This window comes from Lycorma delicatula, chromosome 5 (genome assembly GCF_047948215.1).
Source record: "Lycorma delicatula isolate Av1 chromosome 5, ASM4794821v1, whole genome shotgun sequence".
NCBI lineage: Eukaryota > Metazoa > Arthropoda > Insecta > Hemiptera > Fulgoridae > Lycorma > Lycorma delicatula.
The window spans coordinates 72151076-72178518 of NC_134459.1; the positions used below are offsets into that span (position 1 = coordinate 72151076).

The 27443-nt window shown below is 30.7% G+C and overlaps 1 protein-coding gene across 2 annotated transcripts in view; it reads right to left on the minus strand.

Moving 5' to 3' along the window:
* mas (trypsin-like serine protease domain-containing protein masquerade) overlaps positions 1-27443 on the minus strand; it is a 148610-nt gene that overhangs the window by 115653 nt on the left and 5514 nt on the right. For both annotated transcript variants that reach the window (XM_075366400.1, XM_075366401.1), the window contains exons 2-3: positions 23915-24070; positions 17093-17153 (exon numbers count right to left, since the gene is read on the minus strand). In XM_075366400.1, the coding sequence (XP_075222515.1) occupies positions 17093-17117 (25 nt within the window). In that variant the 5' untranslated portion in view covers positions 17118-17153; positions 23915-24070. The remainder of the gene's footprint in view (positions 1-17092; positions 17154-23914; positions 24071-27443) is intronic.

Consider the following 27443-nt stretch of genomic DNA (forward strand, 5'->3'; position numbering starts at 1 on the left):
TAGCATTCGACTGGTTGGAAGTAAACTGCTGAGAATATTTTCTAGAGACATCAAGGCGTACAAGAAGATTGTACATGCTGTTCGGGAGAATGGTCTGATAAGTCATACTTTCACAAGGAAGGATCAACGAGCCTTTCGTGTTGAAACCTGCACCAGTCGATTCCACTGGGAATGATACAGGATGAAATCGAAGGCCACGGGCATCGTGTAACTAAGGAAACTAAGGAGCCCACATCGACTTTCTTCGTGAACCTGGAGCCACAGGAGAAAAAAAAGACCATCTTTGAATTGGAATACACTGCCAATTGCAGTGTAGTTCGAGACGCCACGGAAGCCTACAGACCACGTGCAGTACTTTGGATGTCAGTAATATGGGCAAACTAAGAACAACTGTATGAGGCCTTTCCGCTGCATGAAGTGTAGAGAGGGCCATCCGACAGCTGACTATCCCAGGAAGGACAGGAGCACTCCTGCAATCTGCGCCTTGTATCCGTCCGACTATCCGGCAAATGATCGAGTATATCAAGAGATATTGATATATATCGGGTATATCAAGAGATATTGGAGAGAAAGCGTAGGCGGAAGGCGAATTGGAACTCGCAGCTTGCTTCGAGAGTCGAATTCACTAGCTGCAGTGTGGCCGGCCCCGCCCTTGTTGATAAAAACTTCCCTTCATTGGGTCGAGGAGTGCAAGGACAGTTAACGCAAAGTCAACATTACTTCCTCTAATTGGAAGGAATTGTCTTGAAAGGTGTTTCGTTCAGGTGAAATGTAATGACGAGTTTTCAAGATTCTTTGAGACTGGGTCGGGTGTCCCTCAGGCTCTGTGCTGAGCCCTGTGTTGTATTCCATATTTTCTGCGGATATTCCGGCCCTGAAGGATTGCATCGTCGCCACGTTCGCCGATGACACTGCTATCCTGGTCGTTGACAAAGACCCTGGCCTACCCTCGCAGGACCTACAAATGGCGCTAGACCATGTCTGCGCGTGGCAGAAAAAGTGGAGGATTAAGGTAAGTCACATTCGCCATGCGGAGGGGTGACTGTCCCGGTGTGTACTTCGATGGTGTCTTGATCGCGCAAACGTTGACCGCGCGGTACCTGGGACTTCACCTGGATCGGTGTCTGACCTGGAAGTGTCATGTGAGGATGAAGAGAAAATAGCTGAACGCAAGGTGTAGGTTGAACGCAAGGTTCATTGGCTGCTGCGGAGGGACTAAGGCCTCACCTTATCCAACAAGATCTTAATTTATAAGACTATCCTGCGCCCAATCTGGACGTAGGGGTGTAGAATTTTTGGGAACGGCTAGTACTAGTAATATGGAAATTACACAACGATTTCAGAACAAAGTAGCGAGGGTGATTGCCGAAGCGCCATGGTTCACGCGGAATGATGAGATTCACGATTATCTGGAGCTCCCGTCGGTTCGTGCGATTGCACGGCAGGACAGTGTCAAATATCTGCGAAGGCTTGAGAATCATGTAAACCACTTTGCAATTAATGTAATCGATACAGCAGGGACGTCCGACAGTTGAGGCGTGTCCATGTACTCGACTTAGGGTCTGCGTAACAGTTTGGAATCTAACACCGTCAAGTTTGGTGGTGTCGTATCTAATTTCTTGTTACTTTTCTTTATTTTTATTTTTATTTGTTATTAATGTTTGTTTTGTGGACTGTATGGTGCTGAAATTAATGTTTTGTGTTCTATGACAGCTTGAAATTTCATATTGGACTTTAAGTTTAGTTGTGCACATATTTATTGTGTATTACTTATTTAGGGGGATTCCTTAAGGACCCCCTTATCAAGTGCATTTTTCAGGACACTTACTTATGGCTCCGCAGGAGAGCCTATTGTAATTATAATTGTTATTGAAAAAAAACATTTTCCAATAATGGTAAAAAAATTAATTTTAAAATTAATTAATTGTAAAAGTTGCTTAATTTTTTACAAAATTAAGCAACTTTATTTTTAAAAAAGTTAAAAATCAAAACCAATGCAGAGTTTTTGAATAATAGTCTAGGATAGTAGTATATAAAAATTTAGTGGAACACATATACACACAATGCTTTTATTACTAGTTCTTTTGTAATTTCTATAAGTTAAACCAGTGGAAAACCGGATAAATTCAAACAATTTCCAGGCAAAAGTTCATTATTAGCAGGGTTTAATTTTCAGCTTTACTCAATAACTGTTAATAATAAATATTAACAGAACGGTTCTAGTTAAACTTTCAACGGATCTTCACTTGAAGATCCGTTGAAAGTTTAATTAATTGTAATACTTATTATTATTAATTAGTTTCAATACAATCGCTTAATTAATTAGATAGCGAATGGTTATTTTTACATCTTTATGTATATTACTGTGATATTTATAAAAATAATATTAAGTTTGTCGATGATTTTCCTTAACTTTGCCCTACGTGATAACAGTCATTCTCCTTTCTTTTTTTAAACGCAAGACCGTGACAAGTTCAAGGCGTGGGATCAGCAATGGAAGCGCGGTTGAAGACAAAACACATGGGATGCTGTGATAATACCGTAAGGTGGGCCCGGCATCCCATGTTGTAGAGGGGGAAGGGTTTTAGTGAGTAGGCTCGCAAGGGAGAGTCCCACACTACTATGGAGTGTGAGATCACATGGTTCCTGTTAAAGGTTCCCCTCCTCTGACCAAGAAAAAGAACATTCTCCAAATATTAAAAAGGATATAAGTGTGTTAAAGTGCCGTACTCTTACAGTCGTAGATAATATGAAAGTAATTAAGTCACTTAAGCAATGGCATACATATTCCTAAGAAGAATAATAAGAACCCGTGTTAGGGTTACTACGAAAAGTGAGGAATGAAGTAGTTGCTTTTTTCAACGACTGAATACACTGTTGCATATCAGGATGCCAAGCCCGTTCTGATCCTAATACGTTAGCTTCAATCAACCCCACAAGTATCACATTCACTCTTTTATCAAGGAAATTGCTAATAATGATCATCATAGCTCTCAGAGAAAAAAAAAATTAACGATTAATGTCACTAGCAGCTCATATGCTTTACATGCGTAACAGCAATATAGGTGTTTAGAACAGGTTGTCTAAACTACTCTCTTTCTATCGGAAAACATGCAATACATACATTATCTTCACACAGTAAAATAATTTTAAAACTATTTAATTAATAATTATAGAATTATGCAAGTATATTTTAAATTTTTGGGCTCATTTAGTAGATAAAAATTTTAAGGATTACGTATGTGATTTTTACTTCTCGATAAACAGATGCGGGGATAAATAAAAAAAATATGAAAAAAGAACAATTCACGAAGATAGGTAATTTAAAGAAGAAAAACTGACTAAAAATAAATCAATAAGGTGTTCACAAGAAACGCAAGGTTGAAAAACATACTTATAACAAAAAATAAGGAATATTAAGGAACAATCAATTGATGACTGTTGGAAATGAGCAGTCTCATATGCTCTCTCTCTCTTTCTCTTTCTCTCCATATCTTGCCTTGTTTATTTTTTTCAAACCTTGAACATGAAATCGCAAAGAGTATTTTTAAAATTCACAATCGGATGAAAAACTTCCAACTGTACAGAGTTCTCTGCAATCATAATATGATTAGTGGTCTAAGGAAACAACATACAACAATAATTATTTTATTTTACTAAGGTGAGAAAGGAAGAAAACATCTTTTGTTAGATAAAAATAAAAAAGTTTTATAATAACCTACATTACGAATTCATATCTCTGTACTTCCCGAAGAGAGTTCAACAAGGTCACATTTTTTCGTAGTATATTACAGTTCAAAGATCGCAAAATAAATTTTCATACTTCATGGCGGGGAAGATTAAGAAGGTGATTAAAAAAATTATCAACGATTTTTATATTATTAATTTTTAAAATAAAATTTACTTCTATTTCACTTCTTTCTTTTCCTGTTTAGCCTACGGGAATCACCGTCAAGTATTACTTCAGAGGAGAATGAGGATGATATACATAAGTGTAAATGAAGTGCAGTCTTGTACTGTCTCAGGTCGACCATTTCTCAGATGTGTGGTTAATTGCAACCCGACCACCAAGTAATACCGGTATCCGAAATCTAGTATTGAAATCCGTATAAAAGTAACTTCTATTTCACTAAAAATATTTATCATTCAGAGCTTTGGTAGTTATTATTTTTTTCACAGAATACTTCAGAAACAGAAATATATATTTTCCTAATGTGTACGTTGCAATCGATTTAACTAATTAACAATAAGCAAACCTCCCCTCCGCTCAATGAAGGGTAAATGTGTATGACATGTATATGAGGTGTAATCTTGAACCAACTAAGGCCGACTATTTCTAAGATATGTGGTTAATTGAACCCCGAACACCAGAGTACACCGGTATCAATTGTCTAGTACTCAAATCCGTATAAACAGAGTTCTAAGGTTCAAATTCTAATAATATAAACTTATATACGGATTTGAACACTACGAGAGAGGGATCAAAAAATAAGTTACACCCTTACCGTGTTCTTGTTCTTGAAAGGAATATATTAATGTCTGTGGTGGCAGCACTGGTTTGGTGTTGTCTTCACGTTCCCCCAGAAATAATTCTGTACAATATTCAGTCAGGGTCGTTGTCTATATGACATGTCCTCTAGAGGTTTCGTCCAGCACAGAAATGCGTTCAGTAGTCCAATTTTTGTGGGCAAAAAATTACAATTGTTGTAGAAATCATCGCCAAATTGTTGAGGTGTGCGGTGAGAATGCAATGTCACGTCCCATGATCACAAAATGGTGTCAAATGTTCAGAAACGGAAGAACAAATGTGAGTGACAAACTGCGTGCTGGGAGTCCTTCAACTGCAAACACAACGCGTAACGCGTGAATGAGACGATCTTGAGTAACCGGCACATTAAAATTAGAGATATTTCAAGTGAACTTAACATCAGTTATGGTAGTGTGTTTGCGATTATTCACGATCTGCTTGGTTACCGTAAGATGTGTGCCACATTTGTTGACCGAAAACCTCAAACATCAACGTTTTGCGTCTGCTCTTTCTTTTCTTCAACGTTATTCCAGGACTGGTCCACTGTTTTTGAAACAAATCATCACAGGGGATAAGAGCTGGTTGTTTCATTACATTCCTGACACTGAACGAGCATCATATGAATGGAGGAATGGAGACAAAAATTTGCCGCAGCCAAAAAAAAGTGAAAACATCTCCACATGTTCGAAAGGTTATGCTGACAATCTTTTTCGATTCTGAGGGAGTTGTTTACAGTGAATTTATGCCCCGAGGAACAAAAATTAATGCTGAATCTAACTGTGAGACTTAAAAAAATTCCGTAAAGCCATTAAAGATCGAAGACCTGAAAGATTGAGCGATGGGGACGTTTTTTTCACGACAACGCTACTCCTCATTCAGTCATGTGACGAAGGAGTTACTGCAAAAATTCAAGTGGGAAGTGTGGTCTCATCCGCCTTACAACCATGACCTAGCATCCTGCGACTACTACCTGTTTGGTCCTCTCAAGCGAGACCTGGGAGGGGAGCGTTTCGCTAATAATGATGAACTGAAGGAAGCGGTCCTTGAATGGTTGAAGGAAATTGGACGAAATTTTTGAGAGTAAAACTGAAAAACTTGTTACAAAATATGAAACGTGTTTAGAAATACTGGTTGATTATATCGAAAAATAAATAAAAATATGTAGCTTTTTGTTCAATAAAAAAAGATTGTCTTAAAATAAGTGTTTGTTTCAAAGAGGAGGTGTACTTTCTGATCGTCCCTCGTAGATCGTGGATACAGGTGGTTTTTGGTAGTTGGGTTTCAACTAACCGCACATCTTAGGAATAGTACAAGACTACAAGGCTACATTTCATTTGCATTCATATATATCGTCCTCATTCATCCTCTCTTAAGTAACACTTTACAGTGGTTCCGGAGGCTAAACAGAAAAAGAAATCTGTATAAAACCAACCAAGTTTTACTAGGATCAGCTGTTAAACAACTGATTTACGTCGTTGAGTTAACCATTAGACCAGCTCGGCGAGCTAATATAAATAAAAATATTGAATAAATTTCATGATTTCTATTATAATTTCAAACGTAACCCCATCGCCAAAAAAAAAAAATTAATGTTTCTCACTGGATTAATATGTGTGAAATATAATCCTTAAATTTTTAATTTAAGTGAAATCGAAGAAGACATTTTTTATAAATGTCTTCAAATTAATTCATTTATAAGCTGACTTACATTTTATGAGAAGCAAATAAAACAATAATTATTTGTGTTATTATAATTATTGATAATTAAAAGTGGGAAGAAATTTTTATACATTGATATATTTTAGTATATTCTTTGCTTTTTTGGCAAACAACATTTTCAAATTACAAAATAAATTTAAAAAAAACGATAAAAAGATTAAAAAAATCATTCTGAAATTTAGAATTATGAAATAACAGGTAATTTTAAATATATACCAGTTACGCAGAATATAATAAATTGATTAATTATCACAACTCTGGAAATTTCTGTTTCGAAGTCACATTACGATAATATAATATATACAGGCGTAATAATTTCATAATAAAATTAAATATTCATTCTGTAACTTCCAGATGGTAGGAATCGTATATTTTAAAGGAAGGAGTTCTACTTATTTTATTACTTACACTGTCGAAAACATACATACATTCTCACAAATAAACACACACATACAAAATTTATTATAAATCTACCACCAGGATATATAACATAATGTGAAAGTTTATTCTTAAGTATTATTCTTTAATGATTCACTATCATGATGCACATAATGAATCATGAAAAAGTTCATTGAACTTTCACGACAAATTCCATTTAAATAAATTCTATGCAAACCGGATTTCTTTAGTATATTCATTTAAAAATACATTGAATATATATTTATGTATAAAGCCTTTGTTCAGCTAGCAAGTAAATGCATTTTTATACAGTAAATGAATACCAGTATTAAAATTATAGATGAATTTCTTTCCATGTAATAAACATATTTTTTTTCATTTAAACTACTTTTCATAAATCAAACTGTACATCATAATTCCATATCAAATAAAACTGTATAAAAATTTACACTTTACTTCAGTCTCGTAGGTTGTAAGTAATATCAGCAAACTTGAAAAAAACTTTTTTTGCCGATATCGTCTAACTTCAAATAAAATCCCTTTATACAAGTAATTTACGCAAGAATGAACTAGTATTGAAAATTTATTCAATAAATTTAATTCCCGTTTTGGTTTGGCACTGCATTCTAATTTTAATCAATAAACAAACGTTACCATTCAGTGGCCGAATAAAAACAGAAAAACAGGTTTTTAAAATATTATCAGAATCCTTTAAGTTGTTTTTACCGCTGATATTGTAAAAATAATTGTTTTATTTTTATAATTCGTTAATTCTATCAATAAAAATTATCACCGTCTTTTATTTTTTAACAAACACCATCAAATAATTTTTATTATCCTTTTACGACTGGTTTAATCTCTGGTAGTTCTGCAATTTAAAAAAAATGAAAACAATATTTACAGCGCCGGTTTTATTTAAACAGCTAAACGTAAATCTATGATCAATAATATGCTATTCCTACCGTGAATGAAGATATTCGATTGTGATGAGAAGTTGTGGAAACCCTCCTGGGAATGGATCCACAGCTTCCTTAAGGGGAACTTAAACTGTACCATTGGGGGAATTGTTTGTCTTACACTGCAGTTTCTTCGTGAGTAGCTCATTTTTTTTTCACCAAATGGTGAAGAATGTATATCCTTCATTCTTCTCCGAATTGTATGTTTAAAAAGTAGATCAGAACCTGAAAGATCCATGCTGAATTGTGACACCTTAAGAACTAGTAAATCCTCGGTGTTATTTGGTAGGGAGAAGTCCTGTCTACCTTGAACTATCCAATGTTCTCTTAATCCGTCTTAAAATATAACTACATCAAAACTGTAGAAAATTTCCTAACTAAAATACATTTTTTTTTTAATTTTTCATTATTTGCGGTAAATACGAGGCATATGCTCCCTTCTCAAAAAATACTAATTGAAAGTTTTCAACAATTTAGATACTATTATTCTTGAGAGTAAATCAATGTTTTGTTTAATTAATGTCTTGAATTTATTTCATTACAAAATTGGAACAGATTAATTAAAAATAACATAGCTTATCTTAACGATCTCTATATTAAAATACAGTTTTTGAATGCCATTTTGAATTCTAACAATTACATATTATTGTATACTTTAATTTTTTCTCTCCAACCAGTTTTGCGGCTACTGTCGGGTCCGGGTGTGTGTGCGTTTGTGTGTGTGTATATGCAAATTAATTACCGCTACCAGCTTGCCAGGCCTGAGATAGCTGTAGTTGTAGTGTAATGTACTGGTAAACATGTAGTCTGGAACAGACTCAGGTCGACCACTTCTGAGACGTATGGTTAATTGAAGTCCAACCAAAACAACAACGGTAACCACAGTCTAGCATTTAAATCCATATAAAATCAATTGCGTTTACAAGGACCTTACAACTCTCGACTTCAAAAATCACCTTATCTTGCGATGACGAGTTTAACCACTAGATTAACCGGCGGGTTTGTATACTTTATAAAAAAATAATTTTATGGAATATTTTTTAAAAATATGACTAAAAAAATTTTTAATCAGGCATTTAAAAAAAAAAATTTGAAATGTGATTTGAAATTTGAAATTTTGTATCTGAAGAACATTATGCACATTTATCTGAATCTATATTTTTGGTAGAAAATTTAAAAGTTGGCGGTGCAACTCTATTTTAATTTAATATAAATTAAAGAAAGATAATTTTACACTCTAAAGTTTATCATAAATAAAAGGTATGATGTTTGAAATTAATAACAGGTCGAATTTTCAAATGAAAATTTATAAAAGTATATATTTTATCTGAACGGTACAAAAGAAAACATTATATAAATCATGTCAGGAATGGCAATTTTGGTACCCTATGGATAAAAAAGTATATCTGTGGACAAAAACTGTTTAAAAATTTGTTCAGAACAACTTCATAAACTATACATTGTAAAAAAAAGAAACTGTCATGTAAATATTTAAAAATAGTAAATTAAATGTGACCATAAAAAAAAGCATAAAAGGTGCTAATGAAGATTACTCAGGCACTTATTAAAAGAAAAAAAAATTGAGAATTGAAGAAAACTCAGGATTTATTTTTTTAAATTATGTTTAAATACTCATCTACAAAGTAATGTTGTTTATGTAAAAAAAAAAATTAAATGAGACAGTAATTTATTAAAAATGGCAATGGAGAAATAATGAGGTCCTTTCTCGAATGCTTAAATAATCTAATTAGTTAAATGAAAAAAATTCTGATTCCTAATTAGGTAAGGGGTTTTTTTTTTATTTTCTGGGATTAAGTGAGTATAATTTGATGAATATTTGTAATTTAATTTATTTTTAACATTATTAATGTAAATTTAAAAACTGACCTTCCTGATGAAGTGGAAGCGTCATGCATTCCATTCCGAAGGTTGCTGGGTTTGAATAGCAGTCAGGCTTTTAATTTTTCTCAGACTATAAAATTAATTTCTCATCACAAAAAAGAAGAGTGGTAGGCAGATGTAATTAGCCCAAGTCTCTGCTCACCAAAGTGAAGTAAAATAATATATAGGATGTGTATGAACGATTACAGAGACACAATTTCAAAGAAAATCAGATAACTATATTCGAACCAAGATTACTCCCTTTGATAACAGTATAAATGTTGAATTTATACTGATTATGTTTAGGTTTTTCTTATAAGTTTTACTGGCTCAGGTATAAATTTTAGCCACCAGGCTAGTCTAGTGGTTAACTTGTCATCTAAAATCAGTTGTTTAAAATAGTTGAATTTTGAAGTCGAAGGTTCTGAGGTTCAAATCCTGGTAAAAGTTAGTTGCATTCATATTGATTTGAATACAAACAGTGAATACTGGTGTACTTTGGTGATTGGGGTTTAATTAACCATATGTCTCAGAAATGATGACCTGAGTCTGTACAGAACTACACCTTCTTTCTTTTTCCTGTTTAGCCTCCGGTAACTACCGTTTAGATAATTCTTCAGAGGATGAATGAGGATGATATGTATGAGTTTAAGTGAAGTGTAGTCTTGTACATTCTCAGTTCGACCATTCCTGAGATATGTGGTTAATTGAAACCCAACCACCAAAGAACACCGGTATCCACGATCTAGTATTCAAATCCGTGTAAAACTAACTGGCTTTACTAGGACTTGAACGCTGTAACTCTCGACTTCCAAATCAACTGATTTGGGAAGACGCGTTAACCACTAGACCAACCCGGTGGGTACAGGACTACACCTACCAAGACTACACATCACTTACATGTCGTGCATATCATTCTCATCTCATATTTTGGTGAAGGGAAAATCCTAATATTCACCTCTCCATGGTAGAGAAGAAGAGACTATATATATATATTAACAACTGCTAGTATATAGAAGTGGTTAACAAATGAAAGAACCGAGTTACTCCTGATATAAGGAGTTCCCTTATATATTATAGAATTACAATTTCTAATAGCCTTGTTAGAGGGTGGATGAGTATTGGTGGACTATTGTCCTGAGGGTGGAAAAATACCCTCAAAAGTGGAGGAACTTCTTAAGGATGGGAAGTTAATGGTGTTAAAATACAGAAGGCATTGGAATTCCACTGCATTAATGATCCTTTTCTTTTTTAGCCTCCAGTCCACCATTAGGTATTGATTCAGAGGATGAGGTGACATGACAATTTTGTTGCATGTGAAAATGTCGTGTCTGACTGTGATTCAAACCCACAACCTTCAGATGAAAGGTCAAGACACTACCACTAGAAGTAGAAGAATAAAAGAGGCCAGCTGAATAAAAGATCCTAGTGATAATTCCTTGTGCTATGTTATGATGTGGCTTTTTCTGTTACATGTTCAAGAATTAAAATAGTTTCTCATTTCAATCTTCTCATTTGAGGGAGGCAACAAAAGAAGTTCGAATCATGGTCTGTACTCAAACTGGGTTCAAATCTTGGTCAGGCATGAAATTTCCACTCGCTACAAAATTGTCATTTCATCTCATCCACTGCAGCAATATCTATGGTGGTCCAGGAGGCTAAAAAAAAGAAAAGGCTTGTTAATGCCTTTTCAATTGGTGGCTTTCCAATGTCTTCTGCATTCTAATCAGCAAAGGATTGTGTAAGATAATGATGGAAGATTGGAATGCAATCTGAAGATTAGTCGGAGAAACTGAAAAAATAAGTGTGTAGGAAGATTTGGCTTAGTGGTAAAGGATTGGCAGGCAGAACAGACTACTATAATTTTGCCATAGAAAAACATATTTATAACTAAAGTTTTTGAACTCGGTTCAAAAACCATTAAAGAAGGAGAGCTACAAGTGGGTATCTCCTGGGGACAAAGCATATGGCGTTAGTGACACCGTATCAGAAGATGAAAGGAGTAGGAATGCTGATAAGAAAAGCAATGGATTACCAGGTACAGATTCAATAGTAATCACGCGCTACTTATGAAGGAGTTGAAAATAGCATTAAAGAAAGTAGAGAGAACAAAGGTAGTTAAGAAAAGGAACTTAGAAAAGTTGAAGAAATTGGATGAGGAAACAATGGGAGAGATATGCAAATAAAGAAAGCAAAAAGGAAAATGAGAGCAGTGACCGAGGGACCTGCATGAAATAAATAAAAAATACCATAGTAAAAACAGTAGAGGAAGATATAGGCTTATATGAGGGAAATAGAACCAACAAACCATGGGTATCAACAGAAACGCTAAAAAAATGGAAGAAAGCGGTATAAGAACAAAACAGGAGAAAATGAAAGAAAAATGTGTACAAATTAAATAAGTTAAGGAGGGAAAGACATAAAACTACAGAACGAATAGCCAATTCACCAGTTTGTACAACATTCCAAACAACATAGGGATACGTAGGTATCGAGTGCATAATGCTATCTCTAATATCAAGCCGGTTGTAACTGTTCACAAACTGCAGGGTACAACTCTTGATAAGACAATGATAGACCTCGGCAAGAAAAATTTTGTCAAGAGGTAGATTTAAGTCATTCTTAGTTGAGTTAAAACTTTAGAGGGAGGGCATCGCTTTTTCTGATTTGGACCCAAATAAGTTATTAACGAGAAAGCAATGACAGAAATGATAAAGTTGTGTAATCTATACAATTTATAGGTTTCATTATTGCGAGTTGACATTTTGACAAGGTTTGCGAGTACCTGGTTAAAAAAAGTGTTTATGATATCTATAGAATATTATTTATTGCATAATTATAATATTTAACTCACTTCATACAGAGTGCTGTTGGTTGGGAGCTTGTCGTATGACTATTTATTTAATATTGCAAATTAGAATTAATTATTGCATAATGTAAATATATGTATTTATATTATAATTTTTCAATTACCCATTTTCACACACTGCAAAAATTGTCATTCGCCTCATCCTCTGAGGCAAATCCTCCGGGACCACCATTAGGTAATGGTGGTCCCGGAGGTTAAAAAAAATTCTGTAATAAAGTGGACAGTTTTCAGAATTGCACAATTAGTGTTGAATCCGACACATCGGTTCGAATCCAAATTGATATACATAAATTTTTTTAACATTTTTTTTTTAATTTAAATATATTGATTTATTAATAAATTAACCTCTGTAAAAATTTTTAATTAAAATGAAAAGTACATAAAATTTTATTTCGCTAATAAATTCTGATTTTTTTCAATTGTTATTGAATTATTATTTATTGTAAATTTTTTTTTACAATCAGAGACTAATAATTATTAATAAGTCCATATATTTAAATTAAAAAAAAAGTTAAAAAAGATATATATATGAAGTCGGATTCGAACCGTTGTCCCTTCCCCTTGTAAGATCCAAATATATTATTAATTAAAATTTCATTTGGCTATAACTCTGGAACCAACGAAAATAAGTACCACTTATGATTATATTGTTGAAAAGCTCTCAATGAAGGCTTATTAGTGCAGTTAAGAAAAAGTCCAAAATCCTAATTTTTTGGGTTTTGGGATTTTTTGGACACTTTTGGTTTAGTCGATTACAATCAAAATGGGAGCTGCAAAACTAGATGTTACAACAGTCCTAAATCCAAAATGTCAACATTCTACGGCTAATCGTTTTTGAGTTGTGCGAGATACATACGTACGTATAGACGTCACGCCGAAACTGGTCAAAATGGATTCAGGGATGGTCAGAATGGATATTTCCGTTGAAATCTGAAAACCGAAATATTTCGCGATCACAATACTTCGTAAAAGAAATTAAAAAAAAAAATACAGTCGAATTGATAACCTCCTCCGTTTTTTGAAGTTGGGTAATTACTTGTAATAAAAAAATTAGAGTTGTGATAAATTGCATATTCACCTTAAAAATAAAAATAAAAATAAGAAAGTACGTTACCGCTATATTAAAATTTCATAATAAAACAGAAAAAAAATATTTCTTAGCTCAATTTATTTCTTCAATACCCGATAAGCTACTGTCTATTGAACTATTGTCATAGTTTCCCAAATTTATTTCTCTATCTTCAATAATATTTTTACCTAAACTGTCTGTTCGCTTCCCACTTTTTCTTCTTCTTTAATTACTCCCAATGTAGCCTTTGACTTCTGCCCACATCAATTCTTTCAGGTTAAAATTGCAATGATAAGGAGGAAGACGCAGCACGGCAAAAGTTCTTGATTTTGCGATTTCATCTACTAGATAATGAATATATTCTCGTTTAATTAATTTTAGTATTTTTTTATGTTCTTCTTTTAACATGTTTTTCTTTGGTGTACGCAATTTTAATCGTTGGGCAATTTCCGATTTTCGGGTCGAAGCGTTTGAAATTTTTACAGTTTTCAGGCAGTGGTATTGCGCATTATCGTTTATTATGATGGAGCCTTCAGCAACAATTTCGACAGATTTTTTAAACCACTTCGTAAAATTGTCACCATTCATTTCATTATGATACTCTTAGGAAAATATGGAATACCCACAAACTACTGTTCAAAAACCCATTTTCACTTCCTTCTTGCGTTACTATTAATCGTTTATCTTTTCCAGCCAGGGTTTTCACCCCGTTTGACAAACCTTTCATAACAGCGTGTTTTGCGCTATTTATTTTTTTAATCACCTAATACCTTTTCCTATACACGTCTTGCATTACCCTAAGATTAATCTAGATAATAACTTGTCTTACCCTCTTCACGAAATCGTTTAATTTCTCTTAAATAGTCCCTACGTCATGAATTACTATTTTTGGGTTCAATCAATAAAGAGTTATTTTTACTGAATATGAATCGAAAATTCATCGATTTTAAAACAGGGTGTAATGTACTTCTAGAAAAATTAGTTCATAATTGGTGTTCACGGCATTTAATATTTTGTTGAAGTTAGGAGTCTGAAATTTGAACTGAAATAAAACGAATGAACTTTCTGATATCGGCTTTCAATCGCTTTCAAAGACTTTCGAGTCTTTTTAGGCCTAATATGTTTAACCTTAATTTAGTGTTATTCTTTTATTAAAAATTGTTCTTTCACTAACAACTGTTCCTCTACTTACTTTCCGAGCAATATCTTTGCCTGAAATTTCAGTTATCTTGTTTACAGTTGTAATAAACGTTGTTGATTTTTTTTCGGAGTTACGTAAGGGTTTATGTTTGGAACCACGCTTCTAATCAGCTCCCTCAAATTTTTTTGACCTTAAATTGAGGGTAACTCAATTAAGAACGACTCAATCAATCTTCATCAAATTTTCACATACGCAACTGCGATGTATATACTACTACAGCGTATCTAAATTTCAATAAAATTTTGTAGTTTTGGAAATTTTCGAGCCAAAAATTTTATACATAGGCCTATAGTTGGCGGTAATAGCCAGTAATTTCCCTTTATGAAATTACATTTTAAGTAAATGGTATTTTCGTACTCCTCTTACCTCAAGACGTAAAAATATTCAATTTCACCCACAATCCCATAGTGCGAACGAAACTAATACCGTATTTTTTTCGAAAATTCCTAGAAATAAATAAGAAATATTTGTGATTACTAATGAATCCGTAAGTAGGGATCACGTGTTGGATGTAATTTATGCACAGGAAAAATAGGCTGTATGTTTTATGTAAGGAACGTTTGCCCATAACCGATTCAACGTCCGTCCTAGGTTCCTCTTCCCAAGATTCAGACCTGGTGGTGTAATGTAGCGCAAATTTTACGAGTATTTAGTGCAATGTATAACCTGACATGCCCTCGGAACGTGTAACTGTCCATAACTAGCTATCTTCTTCATGATACCCGATTATGTAATTCTGGGTACGGAAGTCATGTACGTAGCTATTTGCATGACAGTTTGTTTTTTAAACAGCTGACGTAATAATTGAAATGTTTCTCACTTTAAACGTATTTAAATAGTAATTCTGTGAAAATAATCCTATAAATAAATAATCGAAAGGAATTATCACATTAAGTACCGGAACTTAGCAATTTAGATCATTTGTATTTAAACAAATTGAGTGTGGCGGTAGTATAAATACATTGTGTACGTGTATATTGTGTTCACGAGCTACTGAAAAGAAAAAAAAATAGTATAACGAATGTACTTATGTATGTACTCATTAATTTATCGTATGACTTTTATGGTTGTGCAATATGCAGGAAAAGAAAAACTGGAAGGAATGTACTATATTTAGTCGTGGTACCGGAACTTGAAACCGACGTACTAGTCCGCCGCAATCGGTGACGGTAACGACAATGAGGAGAAATAACAAAATGAATCCATTCAATGGCTGGACTTGATGAAGTCTGTGCGTGTGTGAGTGTATTTATATGTTATATTGCATACACACGGGCATGCATGTACGTGTTAGTGCGTGCGTGCATGCGTGTGAGTGAACGAGTGCAGCGTCAGGTGAAGTAACGGGGCATGTCCCCTTCCACCCGCAAGGAGTAGTAGTATCGTCACAACACACAACGACAGTCCTGCTTCCTAATGAAATTCCTGACCAATTAAAAAGTGGGCGTTATCAACGATCGGCGATGTACTTGAGCCGGACTAATGGACGAACTCAAAAGTGAGAAACGTTGTTATTTTTAAAAAAATAATATTACTAAAATTGCAGGTTTCTACAGCATTTCTCATTCATCAAATACTCTTTGTCGTTCCTTTGGCCCAAAAATTTCAGGAAGTAAAATTGAAAACCGTGAATTTACTACTCTTAGTAATATCAATTTGAGCTACTTGTTTCATGTTAATTTGTACTGTACTTCAGTATATGCATTAATGAACTAGGTTTAATAAATCGGTACCAGTACTATTTTTAGTTATGAAGTAAATATTCTTTCTACAAAAAAACCCTTTATGATGAAATCAAATAATTTTATCTTACACATCAGCACACGAAGTACTCTTGGAAAAGAAAGCTGGTGTCGCTTGTGTAACAGGTGGTTTATATGATTTATACCTACAAAAAATACTGGTAAAAATTATGTAAATGATAATGTAACATTTTTTATTGTAAGAATAAGGCATTATATACGCAATCTTTATGTAAACGGGAAAATACAAAGTATACTAACCTAACAATAAAACTATAAGAAAAGTAATAAGGTAACTATTTCTCATAAAACTTTTGAAAATTTAAAAGGTTTGTGTGAATTTGATTTTCAGTTTTATTTTTGTTCTCAAAATAATTTGGAAGACTCATCCAAATTAAGCAATTGGTTTGAAAAACGATCTTTTACTATGAAAGGGTAACTATGAAAGCCCTCCATATCCTATTTACCAATATTTTTCAAAATAAATTCAACTGCAGATTTTATGGGCTTTAATTATGTCAATCTTTTTTTTCCAGTAAATTCTGAATGATATCATAACCCAAGATAACTCATGGCAAAAAAAACACAGTTAAAAATTTCAAATAGAGAATAATTTTGTAGGCTTTAACTTTTTACAATTTCTCATGAGAGAACATTTAAAAATAATTTTTTACCTAGTCAAAAGTAAGTAAATGATATTAAAAAAAAAAATTGAAAGATGGAAATACCTTTTGAAATAGACGGTGAATCCATTAGAAGAGACAACTAAATAACAGCATAACTTAAAATCTGGAAAAAAGAGATTATTATTAATATTAGTAATAATTAACTAGGAGCAAAAAAATAAGGTGAAAATGATTACAATTCGGAAGTAATAAAGATCTTTATAATTATAAAAAAATGTCAGATTCCACCAGGAAAAGAAGAGCCAGATTCTTTAGCTACCTTATGAGAATGAATGAAAACAGGCTCAAGAAACAAATCTTTAACCACATTTACACCAAAAAGAGTGAAAATCAATGGACCTCAGTGATTCAAAATGGCCTAAAAGAAATGAAAATATCTGATAAAATAGTACAAATAATGTCTGGTCAGAAAAGGAAAGACAAAAACAAAGTGAAAGAATGAAGAATTATTAGAAGAGAAGGAAAGAAAATGCCCAAAAGAAAAATGAATGCAAAATGTTGCTTCACAGTCATTGATTCTCAGTTGGTCTAACTTAAAAGAAAAAACAAATTAATTTTATAAAAAAGGGTCAAATCATAAAATTATCACTACAAAACAAAAATCATTAAAATTTGCTGTCATGTTTATGATGACTGGCAATGTTATTAATATTAATTTTGTTATTACTGAACCAAACCATGTACAATAAAATATCTTTTTTAAAATTTACTTCAAATCATTTTCAGTCATTATTATGGCTCAGAGTTATTGCCCCCGAGGACAGTTGCCTTCTCAGTAAAATGTTGAATGAAGGAAAAATATTGAGAAGTAAGATTTTTAAAATTATTTTATTATACACTGAGGTTTTGGAGTGTCACTACAAAATTTTAAAATTTAAATTAAATTTGTGAATTAAATCTCACTAACACACCATTTAAATTTTACAATTTAATTTGAACGTTCATAATTCAAATGGTGTTAGTTAAAAAACGAATAATTAATAATTATAAATAAAAAAATTAATAATTCCCTTTATACTAACATTCATATTTGAGAGAGATCTTATTATATTCTGAAATCTTTTTTTATGTTAATTTCATTCCATTACTGGAATCTTTCTTCAAAAATCTAAAGAAAAGTAGTTTATTTTTTAGGCTAATTTGACTTTATGCTTTGTTGCAGATAAAAACAAAATTCAATTTTTAAGTTTATATATACAGAATAGATTTTTTTCCAGTTTTTGGGCATGTTTCTAGCAATAGCTGTTTCAGTCAACAGTAATTATTTTTAAAAATGAAAAAAGAAACATTTTTATTCTGATAAGATGAGTAAGAAAATAATATACCAATATACAACCACATTCTTCTCGCATGATAATGTAACAGGATACAAAAAAAGGTTTTTCTATATACTGCTTGGATCATACCATTGTAATTATTCTTTAATATCTATATACATTATCTTATCCAGATTATCAAAACAAACATTACAGTTTTTTTAATTTCTAAAAGTTTTTTATTAATTCTTGACTGAAATTAATTTTAAAAAAATGGCTGATAACTAAAGAACTGTAGCACAGTATACCAAATTGGGAAAGAAAAATGAGTAAGGACTAGTAACTAGTAAATACAAAATATTTTTAGAACTTTCTTGTGCATTTCACATACGCATAAAATTCTAGAAAAAATTAATACAAAATCATGAAGATCCTTTATTTATTGAAAATATCAGTTATTATAAGGAACATATGTAAACAAAATTATTTTAGTTTTGACAACAAATGTTACACCCAGGAAAATACACTACCCATGGGTTTTCCTTTGTAATCCATATTGTTTGAGGTTTATTTGCAGGAGTTTTGGAGTTTATTTACAGGAGTTTATAGGTATTGGGTTCAAGACTCAGTAAAATTTTGACATTATTTTCATTTATCATTTCATCATGAAATTTTAATGTTCATTTTAAATAATGATTGGTTGTTAAAAAAAATTGGCCAGAATGAATATATTTCTTTGTAGAATTTCTTCAGTTTTTAAGAAAAATTCTAATGACATGAAATTCCATTAGCAGAAAAGTAACTGTAGAATAAAAGACCAACATTAATCTTTTACTGTTATACTGCAGGTTAGCTGATAAGCTAACAGTTTAACCAAGTCAAATTATTTAGCTGCAAACTCATAAGCTAAGATAAGATAACTCATGGAAAGTATAAGTGCTGCACTTTATTGTTGCTGTATTTTACCTGTATATGTCCATAGTTTTCCCTTCTTCAGAAGTAAATAAAAAGCAACTGCAGTCATAAAAAACTCTTCAGTTACAAATGTTGACAAAATATGATTATAATACTTTAAAGTAAATGACCCTACTAAAAACGTTTTGAGAATTTCTAAAAATGTAATAATGGATTTTGTAATATTTTTAATTATAAGAATAATTTAACATATCATACTAGATTGTACCCTTATGAATCAAGTGCACCTACATAAAATTGGGTTACCAAAGTTACACAAACAGGGTGTACCTATGCATCCTTTAATTAATTTTAAAACCGCTCCATCTTAAATTATAGATAAAATAATAGATAAAATTCTCAGAAGTAAAATAAAGTTAGTATAAATATAATATAAAAAATGGATACGAGTTAGTAAATAAACTAAATTCTTACATGTAAATTATAAAACTATGATGGTTAGTTATGATATATGTAATATGCATCCTAATGTACCCATAGAAGTAACTCCTAATATATTAAAGAAAAAATTAATACAAAATCATGAAGATCCCTTATTTATTAAAAACATCAGTTATTATAAAGAACATATGTAAACAAGATTGTTTTAGTTTTAATAACAGCCAGGATAATACATTACCGATGGGTTTTCCTTGTCATCTATAATGTCTGAGGTTTATTTACAGCAGTTTGAAGATAAGATAGTTTACAGGATAACACATACACATGATATTTTAATGTGGACTACATACATTGATACTATTTTTGTAGTCTATAATCTGATGATAAATGATGAACATTTAATAATCTTGAATAAGTTACATATAATAACATATACTATAATTGATTTGAAATTTACGTTTGAAATTGATAACAATAGAAAAATAAATTATTTAGATGTTAATATTGAGTTTGGTAAAAATAATCAATGTATAACTTCAGTATATAGAAAACCCACATCTAACAAAACCACTATACATAGAGCTTAAAATCACCATGGTCACATAAGATTAGTACTTATACAAATATGGTAAATAGAACAATTAACTGTATGAAACATAATGTAAATAAAAATGAATTAAACAAAGGATTAAATATTATAAAATAGATTGTTTTATATATAATGGCTATGATGGTAGATTGGCAGATAATATTTACAATAAACAAATGGTAAAAATTAAAAATAACACACATTTAATACCAGTAAAGAATATACAAAAGAATTAACAATGCATATTTAAAATATGTATGTACTGATAAAATAGTCGAACACATTACAAAGGTTTATGGTAGTAAAAGGTTTAAACCTGCTGGTTCGACGAATAATAAACGTAATAATCCTTCTTATGTATATAATTTGAGTGGTATTTATAAAATTGAATGTAATGATTGTGACCACAATTGGTAAGATCACTAGATCTTTTAAAATCAGATTCAAGGAACATTTTAGAAGTTATAAAATAGATAACTAGGTTTTTTGAATGTATCAGATCATTTGATTAAAAATAAGCACACAATATCAAATATCCAGACAAACTTAAAAATACTAGAAATTAAAAAATGCAACATGGATATGAATAATAAGGGTTATGACAGTTTAGAAAGGTATTTTAAACATCTGATCAACCTTCAGACAGGTATGAAGACAATGTTATTATAAAGGCTGCAGTAGATAGCACCAATATCTGTTTTGATGAATATGTTGAGTAATTAATCTTCCAACCTGGTTGGTAAAATAAATTCAGTGAAATGGCTAGCATATAATTTTAATTTTACTTTACTTAAGCTTTTGATTTTACTTTAAAAGCTTTTAATTTTTAATTTAATTTTAATTTATTTGTTTATATTGATTGTACACATGTGTAAAAAAAATTGTTACATTTAATTTTAATATCAATTTTAATTAATTAATCTTTATAATTTTTTATATTTTATATCTTGTTTTGATTTAAAATTATTAATTTAAATGAAAGTTTTTTTAAATTTTGTTTAAGCTTTTAAAGTATGATAAAGAACATTTAAATTTAATTTAAAAGATTTTAATAAAATTTAATTAGTTTAAAAAATGTGTAACATAAAATATAAATGAATAAGTATTATATAATATATTGCGTGGTTATGATGTTTTTTGAAATATATATATATATAAATGTAATGCAGCTGATGATGCAAATTAAGTTTGTGAAAGCGCTTCTGCCTATGAAATGAAATAAGGTAAATCCTATTTAAATTATTCTGTACTTGGGTTGATCTATTAAATATAAATTAATTAATTATATATAAAAAAACAAATTAAGACAATAATTTATCACTGATCTTGTCAAGATCAGTGACAACAAGATCAACAACAAGACACTAGATCTTGTTGGTCAGTTGCTGGAGTGATTAACATGCTGGGTTCGAGATCAGTGTTGACAATGGGTTCAATCCCAGCAAGGTATGGCATTTTTTTTCATCTGTCACTTCATTCACCTTATTGTCTTTGTTAAAATACACGCCGATGAATGATATAGTAATTAAATTATTATTAATGAAGAAACTTGACTACATATTACCATTTTAATGTGAATAAATTTACTTTGAAAACTAGCCTGGCTGAGTATATAATCATTTGGGGAAGAAGAAAGAAACAAGTTACTGACTGGCATCATTAACAGGTTGCATCAGTTATTTGTTAAGGGTTATAAATATATGTAAAAAATTGACTCAAAAACACATATCTATAAGTTTAATTACATATTCTTCTTAGAATAATCTTTTGAGAGAAAAATGCTTAATTATGGTACAATAAGTATTTTTAAGAATGTGTTTTTAATTGTTACATCTACAATTAATACAAGCAGACTTCTTTTCTACATGAAAATTTTCCCCGATTGTGTTAGTCGACTTTTGATTTTACCCTACTTTTTAATTTTTTGCCAATTTCACTACCTAAGTAACATATTTAGGTATGCCAATATCAATGTCAAACAACCATCAAACAAACTTACAATACAAATATATAATTTTAAAATTCTGATATACCATGTTTCTCTATTTTAGTAGTTAATTTTTCATTATAACCTTTATCTACATTTGTTTTACTCTTATTTAGTTTTAACTGAATTCTCCTAATAACAATAAAACTGTCATTTAATCTTTTTTTTTTCATTTCATTACTGGTTTCTGCCAAAAGAACAATCTCATTTGTGAATCTTAACATCATTATTTTTTCTCCTCAGATAGTACTCCACTCTCAAACTTTTCCTTCAATTTTTATATTGGTTCTTTAAGTTCAAGTTGAAAATCAATAAACATACACTACAACCTAGTCATGTTTCTCTAATCAGCTTGTTGTTTTTTATCTTCTACGCTTTCATTACTACCTGCTTGTTGTATAAAAGTATTCCCTCTTAAAATATTAGCCCAATTTTCCTTAATGTTTGAACACTTTGTTACATTCTACATTATCAAATTCCTCCGTAGGTGGCTTTATTTTTCTTTTCTGAGTCTGAGGAGCCTCCATTTTCCCCTTGGTTTTTCTGAAACCGAACCAGTGTTCGTCTAGTTCACTTTCCTTTGTACATTCTTATTACTCGCATAATACCCAAATAAATATTTTTAAGGCACAAGATGTTAAACTGATAAATGGTACTTCTCACATAACAAGTACATTTGTTTAACAAAATACTACAGTGTTTATTTGTTATTATATAACTAGAAGATTCCTAGATATAACTAGAATAATATTACTTCATTTATAAATAATGTATAATAAAATATTATGAGAAATTAAAAGAGCTGAAATACATAGTACACAGTTAGCAAAACTAAATAAAAATTAAGTCACCAAAAGAAGAAAATCAGCAATGTATATTCAATAATATAAATACAAGAGGCTTATGTACTATTATTATCTTTGCATAACTACAATTCAACAAAAGAGAGAAGTAACCAATTAGTTACAAAGTATAAAAATTATGCACAGCTTATAAACATTTAAATCACTACACAGTAATAAAATTAAAAATCTTCTGTTACAATGTAAATAAAAAATTCAATGATTTCCTTTCACTTTCTCTTACTTCCAGCATTTATAAATTGTTGCTGTCTACACATTTATCAATAGACCCATGAATACTATGAAACTTTTAGTTCTGTTTTGAATAAAATTATTTAGAACTTCATTGTAGTAAATATTCTCAAAGTAAAGTATGAAGAGATATTTGGCACATTGTGAAAACAGCTTCCACAAAGTACCACTGCAATCATCAATCAAACACACATCACAGTCACAACCAATCTAATAGATTCATTACCTTTTAATAATGTTTAGGTAATTTTTTTAAACTCAAAGTGTCCATTAAGTTTTTCATACTGGATTTTTAGTTGTTTCTTCTGTTCATGAATCCAAGTAGAAGTAAAAGGAAGTTGACCCCTATCAAGGTGCAGTCCATGAGGTGTTTCATCTTCACATACTTTGAAAGAATTACTGTAGATACGAGTATATATACAATATTATTACTATAATTTTACTATTACTCATATATAAGTGAACCACAGATGGTAGTACATTTCCAAAGATCTTCAAAAGCAAAATATCTGTTTTTTAAGTTGATTAGAAACTGAAAAAAGTAAGAAGAAATTAAAGAAAAAAATTTATACCAGTACCTACTTCTTTTTCTTTTCAATAACATGTTTTCCAGATCTCCCCACTTGCTTTACAGTTTTACCAGTGAACTAATGTAAATATGGTGTAAGTTTTTCCTCATTGCTGGCTTCCATTAGCTAGTATTTGCAGTCCACTTCTTGAATTAGTAAATCCACCAATCTAAACATACCAATAATTGAAGAAATCACCAATTAATGGATAAAAAGAAACTGGATAAACATTTGATAAAAAATGTATTGTAAAGATACACTTTATGTAAGTCCAAGTCTGATCACAGAAATGGTAGTTAGTACTTAAACAGTGTTAGGCTGGTTCGTGTCTAAATATTGTAATGAATCCTATAAATAGAGAGACGATAACTATGGAATTGATTTATATCTGTTATGTTAATTGTTTTCTAATATTGACAAGGGGCCAGTAATAGAGATGAGCAGATTAAGTAATTATAATGATAATAAAGTTGTTTGTGGCTGGTTTTCAAATTAGTTTCTTATTACTAACTTAAAATTAATTTAATTGTAATAAAACAAATGCAAACATAAAAGAGACTAAAAGAGGATGTATGTAGTTTTTAATAATTTTTAAATCATATACAAACTGAAACCATTGCTTTTATGCAGTAATTGCAAACAGAAAATTAAAGTCGTGTTTTCAAACAACTTAATCTCTTTCCGTGGCATTGCAGTGCATATATACACACAATTTACTAGAAATTTATTATTGAAACTAAGATGACCCTCAGAGTAAACATGTTCAGTGAAAATGCCAAAACTTGAGGTTTTGTCAGTTGTGTGTGATACATTCCTGATTAATGGCAGTATTAATATTGTCTTTATTACTTCTAAAATCAGAAAAATGTCTATAAAACCAACACACTTGTATCATTATAGCATGGTTAGTGAAAATGGATAACTAAGGCAAAAACCTAAGATAATATAACTAAAGACAAATTTTTTTCAGTAAATTATTATTATATTTTTTAAACTTGCAGTAAGAATTTCACTAACTAAATAAAGCCTATAGTTTAATCTATTTGTTTGTATTCGATCTATCTTTTTCATTTTTGTACTGTATCTGTTTAACATATAAATAAATTGTTTTACGTTTATATTTGGTAATAATATTGTATATTATATAACGAAAAACACAATTAATAATTAATATATCTATGAAATTTATATGATTAATAACATAAATACAGGTATTGATCAATCTTCATTATTTGACTGTCTATTTCAAATTACTTTCACAAAGATAGAAACCATAGAATCAATCCACACTAACTTCTAAATTACATGTTTTTTTTTTTCAGAATGCATCACATTTAAGATGAGAGAATACAGGTTGGAGAACTCCTCAACCATTATGGTGAAATCACAAAACTTTTATTGTAGTTACACTCCAAAACTCTAAAAAAAATCTAATCTTGAAGAAAAGCAATATGATTTGTGCCATTTAAAACCTGACAAATTAAGATTTTGATTCAAAAGGCTGACCAAATGAAGCAAGATCCTTTTTTTTAACTTTTGCCATTTCATCTGTTTGCTTGGCCATATGTGTTACGACCAAACATAATACTGTGGACAAACATACAAACATAACAAATATTAAGCATTCCCCAAGTTTTGTGAAATCTAATAAGTAATTTTGATTGTTATTAGATGGAGTGATATATATGTAATGATTTTTCATAAAATTTTCCTTTTTGAAATAGAGAAGCTATTTTTGGTTACTTTTTAGAAAAGGAGTATGGAGAGAAGCAGTGGAGAGTAACTTTTCCTCACACAGCTACTAACACAAGCAATCTCCTCCAATCCTGACATGATCTGTCGTACTGTCACTCATCTCAATCTGTCTGTCTGCCTATTTGTCTCTCTGTCTCTCTCAATACCTTCACTTTTTACATTATACTCAATTTCTTTTCTTGAATTATGTGTCTCTGAGGCTGTTCTCTATATACCATTAAATCCTTAGCACATTATTTAATATTTAATCTTATCTTGGTTTTTAATGAAATTATTTTTTATTGTTTCAGTTGGATACTTCATTAGAAAAAAAAACAGGGGGCTATAGTAGAAATATATTAAAGACAGTCATCAATCCGGTGATGTCCTGGGAATCAGTACATATGATGTATCTAATGCACTAAAATTATTCTCTACTATGATTTTTATCAATGATTCCATTTGTAATTCATTTTAATTTTATTAGTTCAACTTCATTGAATGAAGATTTTGGAAGTCAAAGATTCTGAAGTTCAAATCCTAGTAAAAATTAGTTGCTTTTATACAGATTTGAATACTAGACGTGGATACTGGTGTACTTCAATGGTTGGAGTTCAATTAATCACATGTATCGGGAATGGTTGACCTAAACATGTACAAAACTATATCACAAAAAAGAAAACAAAATAAAAATCTACATTGAAAAAGCCCAGTTTGATAAACTCAGTATAACATGAGTGGGATCTACTACTGCTTCTAGGCTACTAGTAAGACTGAAGCAAAGTGTTAGTAATTTCATAATGGAACTGATTTGCTATATGCTGATACAATTAATGAGTGAAATTTAATAAATTCGTAAGTTTAATGTACAAATTTCATAAAGCATATCTAACAATAAATTTCCACAAATATGAAACTACATCTATTAATAAAAATTTGAAATATTGTATCAGTCATTGATATGACATATACTGGTACTTTTATTTTAGCTTCTAAATATATATTTAACTTAATTTTGATCAATAATGCAAATCCTTTTTACCAGCTATCAGATTTTGAATATAGATTTTTACAGTATCATTCGCAAAATTATAAAATACGAGTATAATGTTCTACACTATACATGAGTTGGGTATGTCTTTAAAATTAAAATTTCAGTAATAATATTTCTATGGAAAATGATATATTTTAGTCATGTTACTACTCAAGGTTTAACTAAAATAAATATATATCGACATTCCTAGAAAATTATCCAAGAAGAATATTAAGTTAACGATTATGAAAGAAAAATGAAAAATAAAAATAACAATTTTTGATGACAGAAATAATTTTAGATGTCCTTTACAACATTAAAACAAAGAGTGAAAACAAATAGAAACTAAATAAATTCAGATAGTGAAGAGGATAAGCAATGTCTACAAATTTCAGCTCCTGAGTAAACACCCCAGTACCATTTTATGACTACAAAATTTTAAATTTATTCTATGTGACTAGGAGGGGATCTACCAACCATTATAATCTAGAAATTAAGATGTTATATAAAATATCTTAATTTTAACTGAAAAATTAATTATCAACGCAGCTTCATTACATCTTTCACTTTTATACATCATATCTTCATTAAGATAATCAACATTTATTAAAGAAGTAAGCTAATCATTTCATATTTAATCTCAATTCATAATATATGATTTTGTATCATGAAACTGTACCTCATAAACCCGACATTACTTCAGTAGTATTAAGTTATGAAATGGATCTCAACAATTAATTAACTGAAAAAAGACATAATTTTTTCAAGAAACTTT